This window comes from Sminthopsis crassicaudata, chromosome 4, assembly GCF_048593235.1.
Source record: "Sminthopsis crassicaudata isolate SCR6 chromosome 4, ASM4859323v1, whole genome shotgun sequence".
Taxonomy (NCBI): domain Eukaryota; kingdom Metazoa; phylum Chordata; class Mammalia; order Dasyuromorphia; family Dasyuridae; genus Sminthopsis; species Sminthopsis crassicaudata.
Window position 1 is genome coordinate 477861783 of NC_133620.1, and position 22377 is coordinate 477884159.

General features: G+C 44.9%; 2 protein-coding genes across 2 annotated transcripts in view; one reads left to right on the plus strand and one right to left on the minus strand.

Annotated features, from left to right (window-relative positions):
* TSPEAR (thrombospondin type laminin G domain and EAR repeats) overlaps positions 1-22377 on the plus strand; it is a 163182-nt gene that overhangs the window by 35507 nt on the left and 105298 nt on the right. The gene's annotated exons all lie outside the window — the stretch shown is intronic.
* Positions 12678-14587, minus strand: LOC141540456 (uncharacterized). Its single transcript, XM_074264546.1, has one exon. The coding sequence runs from the start codon at positions 13923-13925 to the stop codon at positions 13143-13145; it is 783 nt and encodes a 260-aa protein (XP_074120647.1). The 5' UTR covers positions 13926-14587; the 3' UTR covers positions 12678-13142.

Sequence of the window (22377 nt, forward strand, 5' to 3'; positions counted from 1 at the left end):
ACCCACACTGGTGAATCAGTCTTCCACTGAATAGGAACTGGTGAAAGTGCAGGTAGGCCTTCAACAGCAGCCCTGCCTAAAAAGCCGAAGTGCTTATTTGTAATCCTATCTGCTGTAAAATGTCTCTTCCCCACAGATTGATGGGGATTTTTTCAACCACAAAAGGAGTAAAAGCTCCTGTTTCTCCTTCAAATACCCATCTCAAAGGTCTAGCACTAACTTCTGCTGCTATTGATCCTCCCACCCCAGACATATAGGTGTCTGCTTTAATCTTTGGCCAGTGAACGGGCCAATTGGCACCTCTAATAACTGTACGATCTGCACCCGTGTCTACCAATCCTTCAAATGGTATTCCGTTTATATAAATAGTAAGCATAGGTCGGTCAGCTGTCACAGCTGCTGTCCAATATATTCCTGGATTTTGTTCATTGGAGTCAAAATCTAGGCGACTATCACTAGGTTGCTTATTAGGGGTCCGTAACAATAAGCCTGATGCTACTACTTCTCCTGGTTGATAAATCACACGTTGTCTGCCTGTGTTAGTGACTGGGATATTAGATACACGTTCTCCAGTCTCCCACATCAGTGTATGGATGGACACTGTTTTGTAGGCACTCTCAGAAGGTGAAATGGTCAAGCCTACTGTGCCTGGAGGCAAAGGATCCATAGGCTCAACAGGAACAGATTTCACTTCTCCAGGGAGTATCTCGGTAGTCTCTACTGCACACAACTCTATTTTTCCTAATTTCAATCCCTTTCTTCCATCTGATTGCCTTTTGGCTGATTGATCGTGTCTTAAAATTCTCTGGATGTAACCTCGGCTGCCATCATGCCCCACTTGGGGGCCTGAAGCTGGGCCCCACCTGTCATTTCCCTGTGTCAATCTACATTCAGAGGCCCAGTGGAGGCCCTTGTGACATTTTGGACATGGAGTTTTAGGTCTTCTCTCACCCTGTCTTCTCACTGTATCTCCATATCTACACTGAGCTCTTAGATGCCCAATTTTTCCACATTGAAAACATTGCCGAGTTTCTCTAGAAGGCCCTTGCCATGAGGGACCCTGTCTTTCCACATTCATCATTGTCCGGGTGTAAAAAGCATTTGTTCCCACTGTAGCACAGCGTCTTATGATCTCCTCTAAAGGAGCATCTTTGTCTAATCCCCATATAATTCTTTTGCAAATCTCATTGGCATTTTCCTTAGCCAGATGTCTGGTCATTATTTCTGTAGCTGAATTTTCTCCAATAGTTCTTTTGACAGCAGTTTGCAAACGTCCCACAAAATCTGCAAAAGGTTCATTGGGACCTTGCTGTATTTTAGTGAAAGCCTCTCCACGATCTTTCTGTCCAGGAAGGACACCCCAAGCTTTTATTGCAGCCTTAGCAATTTGCTCATATATTGTCATGGTATAATTAATCTGTTCCGAATTCTCTCCATACTGACCTTCACCAGCTAAGTGCTCAAAAGTGAATTGTGTGTTAACTCCTATTTCCAAATTGCATCTGACTTGAATTTTACATAATTCATGAAATTCCGCAAGCCATAATAAATTTTCTCCAGGTTCCAGACATGTCCTTGCTATGGATTTCCAATCATTCGGGGTTAGGACTTCATAAGACAAACCATCTAGTAACATTTTGACATAAGCTGATGTAGCCCCATAAAGGGTACAACCTTTTTTCAAATCCTTAATTGTATTCAAATCTAAAGGTGCATATCTTCTCCTTTTTTTACCTACAGAGTCAGTATTTTCAATCACAGGATATGCATGTATAAAATCACTTATATCCTGTCCTTCTCTCTTAGCTTTAACCAATGCTTTTTCTAATCTTGTCATAGGCTTAGGCTTCTTCACAGGCAATTCTGTTTGTGTTTCTGCCTCTTCCCCTCTTTCTTCCTCCATCTCTGAAGGTGGGGTTGATGTGGGCCTGTCAATAATCTGTTCTCTAGGCAGGGTTGAAGCTTCTTCAAGAGAATCATACCATAATTCCTCATTTAAATCCTCTTGCTCTAGGGAAAGATCTTGATCTTTCCTTTTTTCCTCACACTTCCTCCTCTGTTCATTTTTAGAACTTTTCCTTCTCCTACAACTTGCTTGATAGTTTAAGGCTAATTGAACTATGTTGTAGATATAAAATACTTCTGCAGAAATTGAACGAGGCCCATTTTTTGCTTGAAATTCTTTCATTTCATATCCCACTAGCTTCCATTTATCTACATCTATCTTTTCTTCCTCTAAGAACCAAGGGGATGTGCGTCTTAATGCAGCCAAGAGTTTAGCAATCTGTACCCAGGTTACAAGTAAACTCTGCTCCTCAATTATCTTGATTATACTCTCTATAGTACCACTCCTGAATGGAGCTGAGGTTGCGTCTGGGGCTGAGGTTGAGTCGGCTGAGGTCCAGGGATTGAATATAGCTAACATCTGCCCCATTTCAGCTATAAGAGATTCCTGGTTTAGCCCTTAACAAGTTAAGTTCCTTATTTATCTATTAGCACGCTCACTTAATCTTTAACAAAGTTTCCTCGTTACTCACGGTTCTGGGTCAGAGAGACTGAGATCTAGATTGGAAGCTTTTCCACTGGAATCAGGACTGTGTCTGTCCCTGTTCGGGCGCCAAAATTGCAAAGGTCTGGTCTAGCTCCTCTTGTCAGGATAAGTAAAAGTCCTTGCCCCACGTGTGGACGCCAATTGTAACGAGCTGTCGTCTCTAGAAGCTGCTGGATCGCTCTCTGGGAAGAGATCTGCTGTGTCTACTCAAATATTTAAGACAGATTCTTCTTCCTGTATTGAACCGTTGTCTCCAGGCAGTTGCTGTTAACTCTTGTCCTTAGAAGTGACTTCCCTTCCTGCAGAGAGCCCCGTCAGGCCTGATGTAATGCAGATAGTCTTCCTTCTTGAATCCTGGCTCTGAATCTCCTCCAGCTCTTATCCTTCTCCAGGCCGATCTGCTCTCTGCGCCCAGTGCTGTCTCTTTTTATCCTCCCAGAGAATGGGCGTGGGATAATGCAAGGGCTTCTGGGAAGAACCACCCCAGCCAATGAGCTTGCCCCCTCTATCAAGTCAACCTGAGTTCTCACCTTGTAATTGTCCAGAAAACCTGAATTCTCACCTTGTCACCATCCAGACAACCTGAGTTCTCCTTAGTAATCCTAACAAAGAGGAGCTTACGGTCAGACAGTGCAATGTCAGGAACCCACAGAGGAGACTGTCATCCCTCAGGGAGAGGGAGAAGTTCCCAAAAGCCTGAGATGAAGGTTGGCTCCTGGTGTCAAACAGGGCCTACGGAAGGGTGAGAGTCCCGATTTGGCGATTAGATCATCAATAACTTAGGAGAGGAGAGGACAGCTTCAGCTGAATGGTGTGTAAGAGACAAATGAAGGTTAAGTTTCCACAGAATAGTTACAACTGAATTCCTCAGAAACCTCGAGCAGAAAATGAGAAACCTTGAAAAACAAAGTTTCCACCGATTGTTGTGAGTTTTAGAAATGTAAAATAATAAATATCTCTGATTTTCAGGAGGAGAAAGTGGCTTGGCTGCAGAATTCTTATAAGGGGGTCTCAGTTAGAAACTGGCTTAAACCAGCCAGGGCCAACGATCCTGCCTTATTGTGCTTAGGTAACAAGGCTCATGCAGAGTGCCTTTTCTCTATGGGGGGGGGGGGGAGAGCAATAACCCAAATAGGACGGGGAAGAGGCTATTCCCAGGGATCCCAGGAGCTGTTCCTCTGGTAGTAAAAGATTAAATGGGAGGGGGCCAGCCTAAAAAGCTTCCTCTGGCTTCTGTAACAGGGCACCCCCTCTCAGGGGGATGTATCCCCTTCTCATGAGAATGGAAGGCTGCTTCAATGTTGCACACTCTTTCAAGAAAACATCACAGAGTTTGAGATTAAGTCTGGGGTCTTGTTTCTAACAGTTGGAAGACAAACTGCAAAGGATTTATGAGTGAGAGAAAAGGGAGTGGAAGAAGTGAGTGTGGATGGCTTTTTCAAGGAATTTGGCTAAGAAAGAAAGAAGAGGTGTAGGAGTCCAATGGGGGAGGGTGTAGAATCTAGTGAAGGTTTTTTTTTTTTTTTTTTTTTTTTTTGAGGGAAAAGATAGGAAGAGTTAGACATATGTGAACATAGCAGGGAAGGTCTCAGTCAATATGCAGAGAAGTTGAAGATCAGGGATATCCAATATGTTAGAGTAAACAAGAAGGGATGTGAAGTTCTCTATGAGGTAGACAGGTTGGTGATGGAAAGGAAACCACTTCTATATTAGAGATGGAAGATGAATGAAGAGATTTTGAGAGAGAAGGCCCTAGGCTGATAGACGAAGGAGGGGAAGGTATGAGAGACTTGAGGAGAAAAGAGGTTTGGAGTAGTTTCTGTGTGAAGTGAGAGAGACCCAATTATGTTTTTAAAAGGCTATTTGTCCCCCATTTAAAGAATGTTGTTCCTCTTATCTCCTCTTAGAATCCCTGATTTCCTTTTTTTTTTTAATTAGGAATTATTTTTTTTTTAAAGAAAGCATTATTTAAGAAATTTTTGAGTTCCAGATTCTTCCTCCTCACCCCTCTTCTACCTACTAGCAGTGATATTCTGTACTAAAGGGTATGCCCAGTTTTATAGACCTTTGGGCCTAGTTTCAAATTGTTCCCCAGAACGGTTGGACCAGTTCACAATTCTACTAAGAGTTTTGTGTTCCTATTTTCTTTCATCCCTTCAGCATTTGTCATTTCCTATAGGTGTGAAGTGACCCCTCAGAGGTGGTTTAATTTGGATTTCTTTAATCAATAATGACTTAGATCACTTTTTCATATAACTATATTTTAAAAATCCTAATTTATTCATTTATTTTAATACTTTGAGTTCTAAATTCTCTTCTTCCCTTCCACGCCTTCCCTTACCCACTGAAAAGGCAAAATGGTTTCAATTATTCATGTAAAATAATGGAAAGTTTGTTCATATTAGCTACATTTCCAAAAAAGTGAATAAAATAGAGTAAAAAAAATCTCACATCAGTTTGCACTGAGTATTAGTTATCTCCCTCTGGAGGTGGGCAGAATTTTTCATCATGAGTTCTTTGGAACTGTTTTTAATCACTGTATTGATCAGAGTAGTCAAGTTTTTCCTAGTTATCATCCTTAAAATGCAACTGTTACTGTGTACAATGATCTTCTAGTTTTGCTCTTTTCACTTCATATATAAGTTTATATATATATATATATATATATACACATCGTTCTGAAACTGTCTCCCCATCATTTCTTTTAGTATTCTATCACAACCATACACCATAATTTTCCAATTAATGTCCCTTCAATGTCCAATTCTTTGCTACCACAAAAAGAGTTGCTACCAGTGTTTTTGGACATATGGATCCTTTTCCATGTATCACCTTCGCATATAGGAATGCAAAGAGTTTAATTTTATTGATTCCTTTATGATTTATTTTTTATGTTTAACTTTTCAGAGTCTTGTGGTAATTGAGTTGTTTAAATCTGGTTTCAGACATTTACTAGCCATGTGACTGTGGGCAAGTCACTTAACCTTGTTTGAGTTTCACCTACAAAATGAGCTAGGGAAGGAAATGGCAAATCACTTCAATGTAATTGCTGAGAAAACTCCAAATGGGGTCACAAAGAGTTGAACATGATTAAAAAATGAATGACAACCGAGCCTAGTGTTTGAAGGTAAATTTTTCTATTCAACTCAGGTCTTTTTATCAGGAATGCTTGAAAGCCCTCTATTTCACTAACTATCCATATTTTTCTCTCTTGAAGGATTATATTGTTTTGCTGGGTAGATTATTCTTGGTTGTAAACCTAGCTTCTTTGTCTTTTGGAATATTATATTCCAAGCCCTCCAATTCTTTCATATGGAAAGTACTAAATTTTTTTTTTTTTTGATAAGGCAATTGGGTTTAAGGGACTTACCCAGGGTCACACAGCTAGGATGTGTTAAGTGTCTGAGACCAGATTTGAACTCAGGTCCTCCTAACTTCAGGGCTGGTTCTCTATCCGCCGCACCACCTAGCTGCCCCCAAAGTACTAAATCTTGTGTGAACCTGATGGTCACTACAATATCTGAATTGATTCTTACTAGCTGCTTGCAATATTTTCTCCTTGACCTGGAAGTTCTTTAATTTGTCTATGACATCCCTGGGAATTTTCATTTAGGAATTTCAGGAGTTGATTGGTGGATTTTTTTCAATTTCTATTTTTGGACTTGGATATATTGTAATATGATGTCTAGACTCTTTTTATTTTTTTATTTTATTTTATTTTATTTTATTTTTTTTGGTCATGGCTTTCAGATAGTCTAATAATCCTTAAATTATTTCTCTCTAATCTACTTTCCGGGAAGTTGTTTTTCTGATGAGCTAATTCAATATTATTCTATTTTTTATTCTTTTGACTTTGTTTTATTATTTATTGTTATCTCAGGGAAGTCATTAGCTTTCATTTGCCCAATTGCAATTTTTTTACAGAATTATTTTATTCACTCAGTATTTCTTTCTTTCTCTCTCTCTCTCTCTCTCTCTCTCTCTCTCTCTCTCTCTCTCTCTCTCTCTCTCTCTCTCTCTCTCTCTCTCTCTCTCTCTCTCTCTCCCTATTTGGCCAATTCTGTTTTTAAAGGAATTTTCTTGAGTGAATTTTGTGCTTTTTAAAAAAGCATTAAGCCAATTCTCTTTTCAAAGGTTTTACTATTTATAGTATTTTTTGTCCCTCTTTTACCAAGCTGTTCATTCTCTTTTCATAATTGTCTTGCATCTCTTTATTTTTCTTCCCAGTTTTGGGGGTTTCTGATTTGATCTTCACTGCCACTGCAGTGGCTTTTTAATGGTCAAATTCTTTTTTTTTTTTTTTTTTTTGGTTGTTGTTGTTTGCTCATTTTCCCAGTCTATTTCTTGACTATGAACTTGATGTTAAAGTTGGGCTCTGCTTAGCTGGGGGTTAGGGAAGCACTGTCCCAAGCTTCAGGCTTTTTCATGTTGCTGTTTTCAGAACTAGTTCTGGAGTTATCTCCAAATTTTTAGAGCTTCCAATGTGATGTGATTTGGGAAATGGCGTGCTCACTTCTGGTCTATATTCTGCTATTTATCCAGGAAAGGCCCCTGCTCCCCTACAGCCACAAATGCTAGAGCTCCTCTTCATCCTGGATCTGTGACCAGGACTTCTGCTCTCCTGTAGCCATAAGAAGTAATGTTTTTCTTTGCCTTGTAATTGGTGACTGCCTCTGCTTCCATGTGACTGACCTTGGGCACTTCCCTCTACCCTAGAACTACAACCCAGAGTGGTGGCCAGTCAGTGCCAGCTGCACCCAGTGCCAGGAAAGGGTCCCCTGTAATCTCTTTCTTACCAATTGTCCTACTCTCTATTTCTGAACTGATTATTTTTGAACTTGCTGCTAATGCTGCTAAATTCTGAGGCCCATTACCAGGACTACCTCTGCTGGCTTTCTGGGTCAGCCCCTGCTCCTGTATGGCATATTTCTTCTGTTGACAATGCTAAATCATCTTGAGCTGGAAAATGTATCACCTTGACCTTTTGTTGGCTCTGCCACTCCATAATTTTAATTGAGGGTTATTTTAAAGTTGTTTGGAGGGAAATATTGAAAAAATTTGGCTGATTGTGGCGCCCCTCCCTGATTTACTTTAAAATTTAACTTCTCCTACTTATTAATGCCAGATTTCACCTAGTATTAATTTTGTGTATGTTTACCTGTGTTGTCTTTGTTGATAAAATGGAAGTTCCCTAAGACAGGGATTACTGAACCACTTTTTGTTTTTGTTTTGTGCTTAGCATAGTATTTGGCCCATAAGTGGGGGTTAATAAATGCTTTTGTATTGATTGATCATATACCTTTTGACCACATTATTACTTCCTCATCTGGGGGTAATATAGAAGTTTTTTTGTGGAATGAGGTTTAGAGGGCATTCCAATGAAATAAAAAAAAAAAACATTTAAGAGAAATATATTAAAAGCATCAAGTCACATTTTTTAGGATGTTATTATCAGTTTTTGCATCCTATTATAGGGAGGAGAACTGTTCTTAAGTGTTAAGTGTTAAGTATTAAGAGGATTGAGGTTTTCGATAATTGTTTTCCTATACATTTTAAGAAAATCACCTGCTAGAATGATACATCTCTTTTGTATACCCAGAAAAAGCCTCAGAATTGGATTGAAAAAGCCAACCCCAGTGATCCATGAATAGTAGCTCTTTAAGATGACAGTGCCTTCCACCCATTTCCTGACCTACTCAATAATGGAAGAAAACATGGAACTCTTGGAGTACACCTAGAGTTCTTTGCTTCCATTATGTGCTTTCCCTCTAGGACCCACACTGGCAGCATGTGAAGAGAAAAACTGAAAAGTAAAAGAAGAACTTTAGAACTTATAGAAGTGAAAGAAAAGAATGAGAAGTAGACATGTATATGGCAGATCCCATTGATTTATTAGTTCAATCTTGCTTCTGACCAAGGCCCATTCCAACAGCAAACATCCAATGGGACGGCCTTTTGAGAGAAGATCCACCCTCAGGCAAAGTGGTCAATGAAGAGAGCCAAAGTATCTGCCTGAGGATCTTTGTTCTGTGGGTCAGAGAGGGGATGGGGGAAATGGAAGCTCCTGTTGACTGGATCAATAGCCCTGCTTTATGTGGCCAGGGAAAGCTTACAGAGTTCTAGGGCATCTGCAGAGCTGTGGCCACAACGACCCAGGTCAGGGGGTTCCAGTCTCGTCTGTTCTCTGATGGCTTGGAGGTCCTAGTCATCATCAGCAGGAAGGGGCACAGGTGGGTCTGCAGACCAAGGTTGTATAGGAAACTGGTTGGCAGCAGGAGACCTGGCAGGAGGGGAGCCCACAGGTCACAGGTTTGCAGCAGACAGGCACACACACAGCAGGTTTGCAGCAGGCAGACTGGCAGGGGCTGGACACACAGCAGCTGGACTGGCAGGGGCTGGACACACAGCAAGAGGGGCTGCAGGGACTAGTCTGGCAGCAGCTGGACTGGCAGGGGCTGGACACACAGCAAGAGGGGCTGCAGGGACTAGTCTGGCAGCAGCTGGACTGGCAGGGGCTGGACACATAGCAGGAGGGGGAGCAGCTGCCAGCTCCACAGACCGCCTGGCAGCCGGTCACCACAGGGCATGCTGGGCGGCACAGCAGGGCCACACAGGCCGGGCGGCAGCAAGGACGGATGCAGCAGACGGGCTTGCAGCACACGGGCACGGAGCAGGTGGGCTGGCAGCCAGTGGAGCAGCTGGTGTGGCACATGGTGGTGGATGGGATTTTCAGGAGAGGAGCAGAGGAGGAGGGATGGGTTTGGAGTGCTCCTTCCCCTCTGCCCAAGGCTTTTATACTCCTCTGGAGAATGTCCCATCCAGAGTGGCTTTCCTTCCTCCTTGGTGTTTTCTCCATGTTCCCTCCCGACACCTCATGACCCTGCTGAATAACTTCCTATGAGAGTTGACTCAGATGACCTGCACTGACTCTTGAGTGTAATTTGTGCCTCCATCTCTCAGCCTTCACTTCCTGGGGAAAGGGATATCTTGTATCCATACAACATATTTGTATACTGCTTGTAAGAAATGGGTGAACTATTTTTAAAAAATGAAGTCCTGCAATCTAAAAGAATCTAAAGGCACATCTAACGCCTATGATTTTAACATGTCACCAATCCCCTCTCAAAATGACCCTCATCCTCTTTTTTTTAAAGCAGTCCAACTCCTTCATTTTGTTTTTTTCATGATCAGATGTTTATTTTTTCTCTTAACCTCTTCCTTCCTTCTTGCCCATGAGAAAGAGAAAGAAAAGGAAAGAAAAACCCTTATACCATATAATTATAGCCAAACCAAACAGATTCCCAAGTTTATCAGATTCAAAATATGTTTCTCATGCTTCATTTTAGTTGGGTCTGTGTCATTGTTCATCATGAGCTCTCTGGGACTATGTTGGCTCATTTAGTTTATCAGAGTTCTTATATCTTAATTGTTTTTATTTACTGTAATACACATTGTGTTCCTGTTTCTAGTCACCTCCCTCTGTATCACTTCAAAGAAGTTTTCCTAGGTTTTTTGGAAACTGTCTTTCTCCCTGTATTTTACAGCACTATGGTATTCAATCACATCCTATATCACAAGTTATTCCCCAATTGAAGACACCTCCTTCATTCCCAATTCTAAAAAGACCTACTAGAAATATTTTTATGGAAATAGAATCCTTTCCTCTTTGTTTGATCTCTTTGTGGTAGAGGCCTAATAGTGATATCCCTAGGTCACAGAGCATGCACGTATTTGGGGTCATCGTTGCCCATTGCACAGCTCCACCAAATCTGATATCAGTGGGCCTGTTCTCCACCAACAATTGTAATTGTCTTTTTTTTATAACCTCTGCCAAAACCTCACAGTTGCTTTCAGTTTCCTAATTAGTGATTTGGAGCATTTAAAAAAAATATGGCTACATATAGCTTGGGTTCTTTCCTTGAGAGCTACCTGTTCATAATCAGCAGGGGAATGGCTCTTCTTCTAAATTTGAATCAGTTCTTCATAAATCCCATTTGCTCTATTTCATTTTGTGTAAGACATTTGATCTCAATGGATTTTACTTTTCACATCTGTAAAATGAGCACTGCAGCTTACATTACCTTAATTGGATACCTTCGAACTCTTAGTCTATGATCCTGTTCTTCCTTATATCCCCCCTGATCTCTAGCTTACCAGCTGACCCAAATCCCTAGAATGAACCTGATATCTGTGCGTTTCCTCCAACTTTCCTTGTGGGATTCCCCTTCCTATGATAGGATTACAAATTTCTACCTCTCTAAAGTCCAGTGTTGCCGTAGAGCCTTGTTTACATGGACATTAGAGTCCTAGTCCCATAGTCCTAAATCATCTATTACATTCTTTTATGCTCCGGATTGATAGTAAATAGTTCTATAATATCCACTCCCATCTTGGCAAGGTGAGCAACGATCTTGTGGTCATACTGGGTGACCAGAGGAAGTTGTAACTTCGGGGACCACAGAAGTAAGAGAGATTATTGGTCATACTTTTAGAGAGGACCTTGAGACTGGTTGAGACAATGAGGAGGGGGTTTTTAAATGGTGGACTATTTTCAGAATTGCAGACATGCAGAGAAAGCCTCAGGTCCCTTGACTTCCAATGTCTACAACGGTCAAGACAATTGAGAGCAGATTCTGCCTAATTCCAAGTTTAAGAACTCTTTTACTCTCATGAATTCTTTGGATCATTTTAATTGGTATCATTTCTCGGATCACTGTTCGCTGCTTCCTTTGGTAAGGAGATAATGGCCTTTTTATAAATAACACTTGATGAGAAAGTGCTAAGTATATAAACTGAGGGTTATCTTCCTCCTGCCCAACAATAAGAGGGAAGAGTTGTTGCCCTAGACTAGACATGTTTGAAGTATGGCATAGCAACGTGTCTAGCTTAATACCTTTCTAGAGAAAAGAGAAATCTGCCAACTTGATCCTGGCAACCCCTGCCCTTCCGAAGTCTCTACTAGAATGGTCCTCTCCCTACTTTGCAAAGGGGGAACAGATCCCAGATCATACTGTTATTGGCATCTTTTAATATTAGGCACAAAACATATAGATTTTTTAAGGTACAAATTCCTTTTCATTTTTTATAGTATTTAATTTTCCACCAATTATGTCAATTACATATATTTTTACAAGATTTTTCCCCCCCCAAGTACAAGATTTTGAGTTCCAAAATTTAATCTCTCCTTCCCCTCCCTTCTTCCTAAAATGGTAGGCAACTTGATATAGGTTGTATATATGCAATGATGTAGAATGTATTTTCATATTAGTCACAGTTGTAAAAGCAGCAGCAGATCAGAAAGAAAAAAATCATCAAAGAAAGAAAGTAGGTGAAAAAGCACACATCAATCTCCATTCAGAATCCACCAGCTTTTGGATATGGTCACTTTCCATAATGAATCCCTTGTACTTGTCTTGGATCATCGTGTTCCTGAGAAAATTTATAGCTGATCCCCATACAGTGTTGCTAATACTGTATATAGTATGTTCCTGCTTCTATTCATTTTGTATCAGTTTATACAAGCCTTTCGGGGTTTTCCGAAATCTTCCTGTTTAAGATTTCTTATTGTAAAATACTATTCCTGTACCTTCATATACCAAACTTGTTCAGTCCTTCCCCAGTTGATGAGCATCTCCTCAATTTCCAGTATTTTGGTTCGATAAAAAGGGCTTCTATAAATATCGTGCATGTAAATCTTTGCCCCTGTGTGTGTGGGGGGGAGGCATCTGGAATTTTGGCTGATGGGATTGGATATAGTGATGGTGGACACAGGGCAAGATTTTATTTTATTTTATTTTTAAATTTCTTTTTTTATTTTTATAATTATAATTTTTTTTGACAGTACATAGGCATGGGTAATTTTTTTTTTTTTTTTTTTTTTTTTACAACATCATCCCTTGTACTCACTTGTTTTCCGAATTTTCCCCTCCTTCCCTCTACCCCCTCCCCTAGATGACAGGCAATCACAGGGCAAGATTTTAAGGCAATAGGATAATGGCCTGGAAGGCAGGTGGATGGGCGCATGTGTCAGAGTGTGGGTGGGACGTGTCAGGGGCTGGCTCCCGACGTGCAATGCTGGTCCTGAGCGGGGCCCTAGATAAACAGGACAAGTGAGAGACCAGAAAAGTGAGTTGATGCCGTTTATTACCAGGAGGGCAGTGGCCAGGGCCATCCCCGAGCACTTTGACTTTAGAGAGAGCCTGCCTGGGGCTGCAAGCGTGGGCCTGGGTGCAGGCATGAGCTTAGAGAGAGCCTGCCAGGGGGCTGCAAGCGGTGGGACTGGGTGCGGGCATGAGCTGAGAGAGAGCCTGCCAGGGGGCTGCAAGCGGTGGGGCCGGGTGCACGCCGAAGCTGGTGCCGAGGCTGGGGGCAGCCATGGTTTGGAGGAGGCCTGGCATTGGTTCCACTGGCGGAGCTGATCGCTGGGCCTTGGTGTCTGTGCGGTCTCTGCAAGGCGGGATGGTGGTGGGTGGCTGGTCAGATGCTGAAGCTGATGCCCGGGGAAGGAACCAAGAGGCCCACTGACGTCGGGCCCGGGGTGGGGGAGAGACAAAGGGCATCAGCCAGGGGGACAGAGAGCGGCAGCCTGTGGTCAACAGCAAGATTTCTGGCCACAGCTGGGAGTGCAGCAGATGGGTTTGCAGCAGGTGGGCCGGCAGCCGAGGGACACGTAGGAGGCAGGGCGGCAGCAGGTGGTGGCTGGATAGCAGGAGGGTGTGCAGCAAGAAGAGGAGGAAGACTTGGGGGCGCAGTAAGGGGGTTTGCAGGAGACGGGCACATAGCAGGAGGCCGGGCCGCACACGGGCCGGCAGATGAGGGACACGCAGGAGGCCGGGGGGCAGCAGCTGGACGGGCAGCAGCAGGAGGTGGGGCAGCAGGATGTGGTCACAGAGCAGCTGGGCAGGGAGATGCAGCAGCTGGGCTTGCAACACACGGGGACGCAGCAGGACTGCACCGTGCAGGGAGAGGCAGCGGAACTAGGAGCTGGGCAGCAGGACTGCTGGCAGCAGGAAGACCCGCAGCCAGCGGGCGGGCAGCAAGGCTGCTGGCAGCAGGATGGCGAGCAGGAGGAGGCGCAGACGGCCTGGCAGGGACCGGGTTCACACGCCGCCTGGAAGGTGGGGGGCACGCAGCAGACTGGCCGGCACATGAGGGCCAGGCAGGAGGCCGGCGTGCCGCACGGGGGTGGGCAGCAGGGGGGGCCGCAGCAGCTGGGGTCACAACAGCCCTCCGGGCAATTGTCCAGCTGCCAGGAAGAGCCGGTGCAAGTACTGGGCAAGCAGACTCTGTTGGTGCCGCGGCTCACGTCACTGGAGCAGACCGAGCCGGCCGAGGCCGCGGGCCCGCAGGGCCCGGAAATGCAGGGGTCTGCCATGGTGAGATGTCTCGGGCGGCAAAGACTGGGAAACGGGTGTCAGCGAGGGGCCGAGAACTTGACACAGGGAGGTGCTAGAGCCTCTCTGGGATGGGGCTTGTTTCTGTGCCTGTGGGTATGGGTGGGGGAATGTGGGTGGGGGTATGGGAGTGAGTGTGAGTGAGGCTGTGGGGCTGCTGTGAAGGGGCCCTAGCCTGGTGGGCTTTTATATCCCTCCTGCCAGGAGGATGGCCCAAGGGAAGACCGGTCCTTCTTCTCTGTTGTTGCTTGTGGCCGCTTCCCTCAGAAGCCAATCATTAGGGGACGGTGACATAGCCCTTGAGATGGCCATTGGTCCATAAACACCTCTACCTGTGTGAGTGTGAGTGTGCTGGTGCTGGCTTCTGTGTGTGTGTATGTGTGTGTCAGAGTGTGTGAGTGTGTGTGTGTGTGTTTGGGAGAGCACACAGGTATGAGCATGGTAGTACTTTGAGTTTATGGGATCCTACCTTGGGTTCTGTTGGCTCCCTGATGCCAAAGGTGAGGCTGAAAGGAAGTCAGTGGCTTTGACTTCTGGTGAAGGGAGGAGAGGGCTAGCCAACGTTGGGCATCATCATGTCATACTGAAGGGCAGCGGTCCAGGCTTCTGTTTTCTGAATCGGCTCTTTGTGGTAGAAGCTGTGACTTCACAAAAAGCCAGGGAGGCAAAGTGTCCGGAAGCGCACGGACACAGCCATCCGATTGGCTGGCCGGGCCGCTTCCATTCAGTGACGTCGGAGAGAGTGGCGGGGCTTGAGGCGAGAGGGAGAGAACAAGAAGTGGGCCGGACCGCGCCGGAAGGCCACGCGAGGGGAGGCAGAGGAGGATGGAGGCTCGCCAGCGTTGGCCGAGGCTGGAACCGCTTGGAGGGAAGGAGAGTTCAGAGAGCGAGCGAATGGCGGAGGCGCGAGGCTCGCGGGAAGAGAGTGAGTGGGAGAAGAGGCGACTCCGATGGCCTCCGGTGAGGAGGACGACTTGTAGGTCCCGTCAGGGCTCTTGGGCAGGAAAAGAATTCCCGCGCTTTGTCCCTCTAACAGAATGGGAGGCGGAAGAACCAACGGGTGGAACACAACTAAATCAGCCGGGGAGCACTTGGCTGTCCGTGAGCTCCTGGCCCGGACTCGAGGTCCCGAGGGACCTTTTTTCCGGCCTTGTGGATCATTCCGCCCCCACGCCCGTGTCCGCAGCCCAGCCAAGCGCTTTCCCTGGCACCCGACACTGTCCCTCTCGCCTCTGGGCCTTTGTACTGACAGCCCCTCATGCCTGAGATGCCCTCCCGCTTCTTTCATCCCATAAGTCTCAGTCCCTGACTCTGAAACCCCCTTAAACGCAATGAATATGTCTACTATATCAGTCATTCTTTTTCTCTTTATACTCATATATTTATCTCTGTTTTTAGCACCCCCTTAGAATGAATGCATAAAGCAGCGGCCGTTGCGCAGACCATCCCTGCTCGGCAGGAGCTCCCTCTTCAGTGGGAAAGGTTGCGCTGTCACTCAGAGGGAAAAGCCCCAGATGGCCGGGCCTCTTCTTCCTACTTCTGATGTTAGACAATTTCAGCCCAGGTCACGGAGTCTGGGTCGTCAGTCACTGCAGCTGTGGCCTCTGGAGGAGCCGTCATCCCCCAGAACAGCCTCCCAGGAGGAGGCTGAGGGCCCCCGGTGAAGGCCCCGCCCTTTCCAAGACCCTCCAGAAGAGTCCCCTGGGGTCCTGGGCGTCTGCATCAGTGTCAGAGGAGAGACAGTGGTCAAGGCTTTGATGTGGTCTGACCCGCTAGTGCAGCTCCAGGTATGGCCTGGTCTGGGACTCACGGGGTTGGGGCTGCTTCCTCTCCCAGGGCTCTTGCTCCTCACGAGTAAAGTTATTAATTCTTTGTCTTCATGTTCCTAGTGCCTGACGTATGGCTCCTCTGCAAAAGGTTGTGGATTTGTGGATTGAATGTGTGCTCCCATAAGAGATTTGAAGGAAACATTGTTTTCTCAGGGAATTCCCCTTCTATTAATGATATCAGAGTCCAGGGAAATCTAGGTAGACTTGTCACCTCGTGGGTGCCAGCTGTGGGCTGGGGCAGCTGATGAATAAGAAGAACTAGAGATACAAAAAAAGGTCCCTTAAAGAGGGACGTGAGGGCGAAAACAGCTAGACGGACAGAGACAGCCATGTAGGAGAGGAGAGCTGTTAAGGTGGCCCTTGGGGCCATTTTCACCCCTGTTTTCATCGTTAACCCTCCAGCCCCCTCTAGCTCCTGACTCCTCCCGCTGGTTCTTCTCTCTGACCCCAGTCTCCTTTTCCAGATTGCCATCCATATTGTTGCTTCCAAAGCTTTGCCTGGGCCCTCCCTTCTCTCACTCTACTTTCTGGGCAATTTCATCAGTTTTCCTGGGCTCAGCCAGGTGCTCACACATGTGCCTGTCTGAGCTACAATCATGCACTGCCAACTGCTGCTGGGCATCTCTAAAGTATTGTCCCATAAGCATTTCAAACTCAATGTCCAAAAAGTAAAGAAAGCCACTTCATATCTTTGACTCCAAACCATTGCTTCTTCCCAACTTTCATATTTTCATCCTTAATCTGACTCAACCCACACGAACGGTCTGTTGGTGTGTGTTGTGATTTTTTTACACTCACCACATCTTTCGCAGACATTCCTTTCTGGGATCCTAAACAGACCCTCATCACCTCTCACCCGCACCATTCAACAGTTTCCTGCCTCATCTCTCTCCACTCTGGGCCGCCAAAGTGATTCTCCCGAAGCAGACATCTGACTGGGTCACTATTCAATAACCTCCAGGGGCTACTTCTTGTCTCCTGAAAGCCCTTCCCATCCCCCACAAGCCTGCTCAGCCCGCGCTCAGTCTGGCGCCCCTGGAAGCCTTGCACTTCCTCTACTCAGTCTCTGCTCTAGTAGCCTTCACACCCTCGTCACCTCTGCCTTTGAGTTTGTCTGCCCGCCCTTCTGAAGGTGACCTTTCTAGTCCCCTGCCTCCTACTAGCCTTCTCCCTGAGATCACCTTCCACTGTCCTCGACACCTCTTGGATGTTCACAGTTGCTTGCTCATTGTCTCTTGTGTAAGTTCCTTGAAGGCCGGGCCCACCACCTAGTAGTATAACATCCTATAAGCAGTATAATATAAGTTCCTCGAAGGCCGGGCCCGCCACCTACTAGTATAACATCCTATAAGCAGTATAATATAAGTTCCTCGAAGGCCGGGCCCGCCACCTACTAGTATAACATCCTATAAGCAGTATAATATAAGTTCCTCGAAGGCCGGGCCCGCCACCTACTAGTATAACATCCTATAAGCAGTATAATATAAGTTCCTTGAAGGCCGGGCCCGCCACCTACTAGTATAACATCCTATAAGCAGTATAATATAAGTTCCTCGAAGGCCGGGCCCGCCACCTTGTAGTATAACATCCTATAAGCAGTATAATATAAGTTCCTTGAAGGCCGGGCCCGCCACCTAGTAGTATAACATCCTATAAGCAGTATAATATAAGTTCCTTGAAGGCCGGGCCCACCACCTAGTAGTATAATATCCTATAAGCAGTATAATATAAGTTCCTTGAAGGCCGGGCCCGCCACCTACTAGTATAACATCCTATAAGCAGTATAATATAAGTTCCTCGAAGGCCGGGCCCGCCACCTTGTAGTATAACATCCTATAAGCAGTATAATATAAGTTCCTTGAAGGCCGGGCCCACCACCTAGTAGTATAACATCCTATAAGCAGTATAATATAAGTTCCTCGAAGGCCGGGCCGCCACCTAGTAGTATAACATCCTATAAGCAGTATAATATAAGTTCCTCGAAGGCCGGGCCCGCCACCTTGTAGTATAACATCCTATAAGCAGTATAATATAAGTTCCTTGAAGGCCGGGCCCACCACCTAGTAGTATAACATCCTATAAGCAGTATAATATAAGTTCCTCGAAGGCCGGGCCCGCCACCTAGTAGTATAATATCCTATAAGCAGTATAATATAAGTTCCTTGAAGGCCGGGCCCGCCACCTACTAGTATAACATCCTATAAGCAGTATAATATAAGTTCCTTGAAGGCCGGGCCCACCACCTAGTAGTATAATATCCTATAAGCAGTATAATATAAGTTCCTTGAAGGCCGGGCCCGCCACCTACTAGTATAACATCCTATAAGCAGTATAATATAAGTTCCTCGAAGGCCGGGCCCACCACCTACTAGTATAACATCCTATAAGCAGTATAATATAAGTTCCTCGAAGGCCGGGCCGCCACCTAGTAGTATAACATCCTATAAGCAGTATAATATAAGTTCCTCGAAGGCCGGGCCCGCCACCTTGTAGTATAACATCCTATAAGCAGTATAATATAAGTTCCTTGAAGGCCGGGCCCACCACCTAGTAGTATAACATCCTATAAGCAGTATAATATAAGTTCCTCGAAGGCCGGGCCCGCCACCTAGTAGTATAATATCCTATAAGCAGTATAATATAAGTTCCTTGAAGGCCGGGCCCGCCACCTACTAGTATAACATCCTATAAGCAGTATAATATAAGTTCCTTGAAGGCCGGGCCCACCACCTAGTAGTATAATATCCTATAAGCAGTATAATATAAGTTCCTTGAAGGCCGGGCCCACCACCTAGTAGTATAACATCCTATAAGCAGTATAATATAAGTTCCTTGAAGGCCGGGCCCACCACCTAGTAGTATAATATCCTATAAGCAGTATAATATAAGTTCCTCGAAGGCCGGGCCCACCACCTAGTAGTATAATATCCTATAAGCAGTATAATATAAGTTCCTTGAAGGCCGGGCCCGCCACCTAGTAGTATAATATCCTATAAGCAGTATAATATAAGTTCCTCGAAGGCCGGGCCCACCACCTAGTAGTATAATATCCTATAAGCAGTATAATATAAGTTCCTTGAAGGCCGGGCCCACCACCTACTAGTATAACATCCTATAAGCAGTATAATATAAGTTCCTTGAAGGCCGGGCCCACCACCTAGTAGTATAATATCCTATAAGCAGTATAATATAAGTTCCTTGAAGGCCGGGCCCGCCACCTAGTAGTATAACATCCTATAAGCAGTATAATATAAGTTCCTTGAAGGCCGGGCCGCCACCTAGTAGTATAACATCCTATAAGCAGTATAATATAAGTTCCTCGAAGGCCGGGCCCGCCACCTACTAGTATAACATCCTATAAGCAGTATAATATAAGTTCCTTGAAGGCCGGGCCCGCCACCTAGTAGTATAATATCCTATAAGCAGTATAATATAAGTTCCTTGAAGGCCGGGCCCACCACCTACTAGTATAACATCCTATAAGCAGTATAATATAAGTTCCTCGAAGGCCGGGCCCGCCACCTACTAGTATAACATCCTATAAGCAGTATAATATAAGTTCCTCGAAGGCCGGGCCGCCACCTAGTAGTATAACATCCTATAAGCAGTATAATATAAGTTCCTCAAAGGCCGGGCCCGCCACCTACTAGTATAACATCCTATAAGCAGTATAATATAAGTTCCTCGAAGGCCGGGCCCGCCACCTACTAGTATAACATCCTATAAGCAGTATAATATAAGTTCCTCGAAGGCCGGGCCCGCCACCTACTAGTATAACATCCTATAAGCAGTATAATATAAGTTCCTTGAAGGCCGGGCCCGCCACCTACTAGTATAACATCCTATAAGCAGTATAATATAAGTTCCTCGAAGGCCGGGCCCGCCACCTTGTAGTATAACATCCTATAAGCAGTATAATATAAGTTCCTTGAAGGCCGGGCCCGCCACCTAGTAGTATAACATCCTATAAGCAGTATAATATAAGTTCCTTGAAGGCCGGGCCCACCACCTAGTAGTATAATATCCTATAAGCAGTATAATATAAGTTCCTTGAAGGCCGGGCCCGCCACCTACTAGTATAACATCCTATAAGCAGTATAATATAAGTTCCTCGAAGGCCGGGCCCGCCACCTTGTAGTATAACATCCTATAAGCAGTATAATATAAGTTCCTTGAAGGCCGGGCCCACCACCTAGTAGTATAACATCCTATAAGCAGTATAATATAAGTTCCTCGAAGGCCGGGCCGCCACCTAGTAGTATAACATCCTATAAGCAGTATAATATAAGTTCCTCGAAGGCCGGGCCCGCCACCTTGTAGTATAACATCCTATAAGCAGTATAATATAAGTTCCTTGAAGGCCGGGCCCACCACCTAGTAGTATAACATCCTATAAGCAGTATAATATAAGTTCCTCGAAGGCCGGGCCCGCCACCTAGTAGTATAATATCCTATAAGCAGTATAATATAAGTTCCTTGAAGGCCGGGCCCGCCACCTACTAGTATAACATCCTATAAGCAGTATAATATAAGTTCCTTGAAGGCCGGGCCCACCACCTAGTAGTATAATATCCTATAAGCAGTATAATATAAGTTCCTTGAAGGCCGGGCCCGCCACCTACTAGTATAACATCCTATAAGCAGTATAATATAAGTTCCTCGAAGGCCGGGCCCACCACCTACTAGTATAACATCCTATAAGCAGTATAATATAAGTTCCTCGAAGGCCGGGCCGCCACCTAGTAGTATAACATCCTATAAGCAGTATAATATAAGTTCCTCGAAGGCCGGGCCGCCACCTAGTAGTATAACATCCTATAAGCAGTATAATATAAGTTCCTCGAAGGCCGGGCCCGCCACCTTGTAGTATAACATCCTATAAGCAGTATAATATAAGTTCCTTGAAGGCCGGGCCCACCACCTAGTAGTATAACATCCTATAAGCAGTATAATATAAGTTCCTCGAAGGCCGGGCCCGCCACCTAGTAGTATAATATCCTATAAGCAGTATAATATAAGTTCCTTGAAGGCCGGGCCCGCCACCTACTAGTATAACATCCTATAAGCAGTATAATATAAGTTCCTTGAAGGCCGGGCCCACCACCTAGTAGTATAACATCCTATAAGCAGTATAATATAAGTTCCTTGAAGGCCGGGCCCACCACCTAGTAGTATAATATCCTATAAGCAGTATAATATAAGTTCCTCGAAGGCCGGGCCCACCACCTAGTAGTATAATATCCTATAAGCAGTATAATATAAGTTCCTCGAAGGCCGGGCCCGCCACCTAGTAGTATAATATCCTATAAGCAGTATAATATAAGTTCCTCGAAGGCCGGGCCCACCACCTAGTAGTATAATATCCTATAAGCAGTATAATATAAGTTCCTTGAAGGCCGGGCCCACCACCTACTAGTATAACATCCTATAAGCAGTATAATATAAGTTCCTTGAAGGCCGGGCCCACCACCTAGTAGTATAATATCCTATAAGCAGTATAATATAAGTTCCTTGAAGGCCGGGCCCGCCACCTAGTAGTATAACATCCTATAAGCAGTATAATATAAGTTCCTTGAAGGCCGGGCCGCCACCTAGTAGTATAACATCCTATAAGCAGTATAATATAAGTTCCTCGAAGGCCGGGCCCGCCACCTACTAGTATAACATCCTATAAGCAGTATAATATAAGTTCCTTGAAGGCCGGGCCCGCCACCTAGTAGTATAATATCCTATAAGCAGTATAATATAAGTTCCTTGAAGGCCGGGCCCACCACCTACTAGTATAACATCCTATAAGCAGTATAATATAAGTTCCTCGAAGGCCGGGCCCGCCACCTACTAGTATAACATCCTATAAGCAGTATAATATAAGTTCCTCGAAGGCCGGGCCCGCCACCTTGTAGTATAACATCCTATAAGCAGTATAATATAAGTTCCTTGAAGGCCGGGCCCGCCACCTAGTAGTATAACATCCTATAAGCAGTATAATATAAGTTCCTCGAAGGCCGGGCCCACCACCTAGTAGTATAATATCCTATAAGCAGTATAATATAAGTTCCTCGAAGGCCGGGCCGCCACCTAGTAGTATAACATCCTATAAGCAGTATAATATAAGTTCCTCAAAGGCCGGGCCCACCACCTACTAGTATAACATCCTATAAGCAGTATAATATAAGTTCCTCGAAGGCCGGGCCCACCACCTACTAGTATAACATCCTATAAGCAGTATAATATAAGTTCCTTGAAGGCCGGGCCCGCCACCTACTAGTATAACATCCTATAAGCAGTATAATATAAGTTCCTTGAAGGCCGGGCCCACCACCTAGTAGTATAACATCCTATAAGCAGTATAATATAAGTTCCTCGAAGGCCGGGCCCACCACCTAGTAGTATAACATCCTATAAGCAGTATAATATAAGTTCCTTGAAGGCCGGGCCCGCCACCTACTAGTATAACATCCTATAAGCAGTATAATATAAGTTCCTTGAAGGCCGGGCCCGCCACCTACTAGTATAACATCCTATAAGCAGTATAATATAAGTTCCTTGAAGGCCGGGCCCGCCACCTACTAGTATAACATCCTATAAGCAGTATAATATAAGT

Bases quoted from the DNA above. Each gene is read 5' to 3' on its own strand.
- LOC141540456 (XM_074264546.1), bottom strand. From the start codon at position 13,925: ATGGCAGACCCCTGCATTTCCGGGCCCTGCGGGCCCGCGGCCTCGGCC.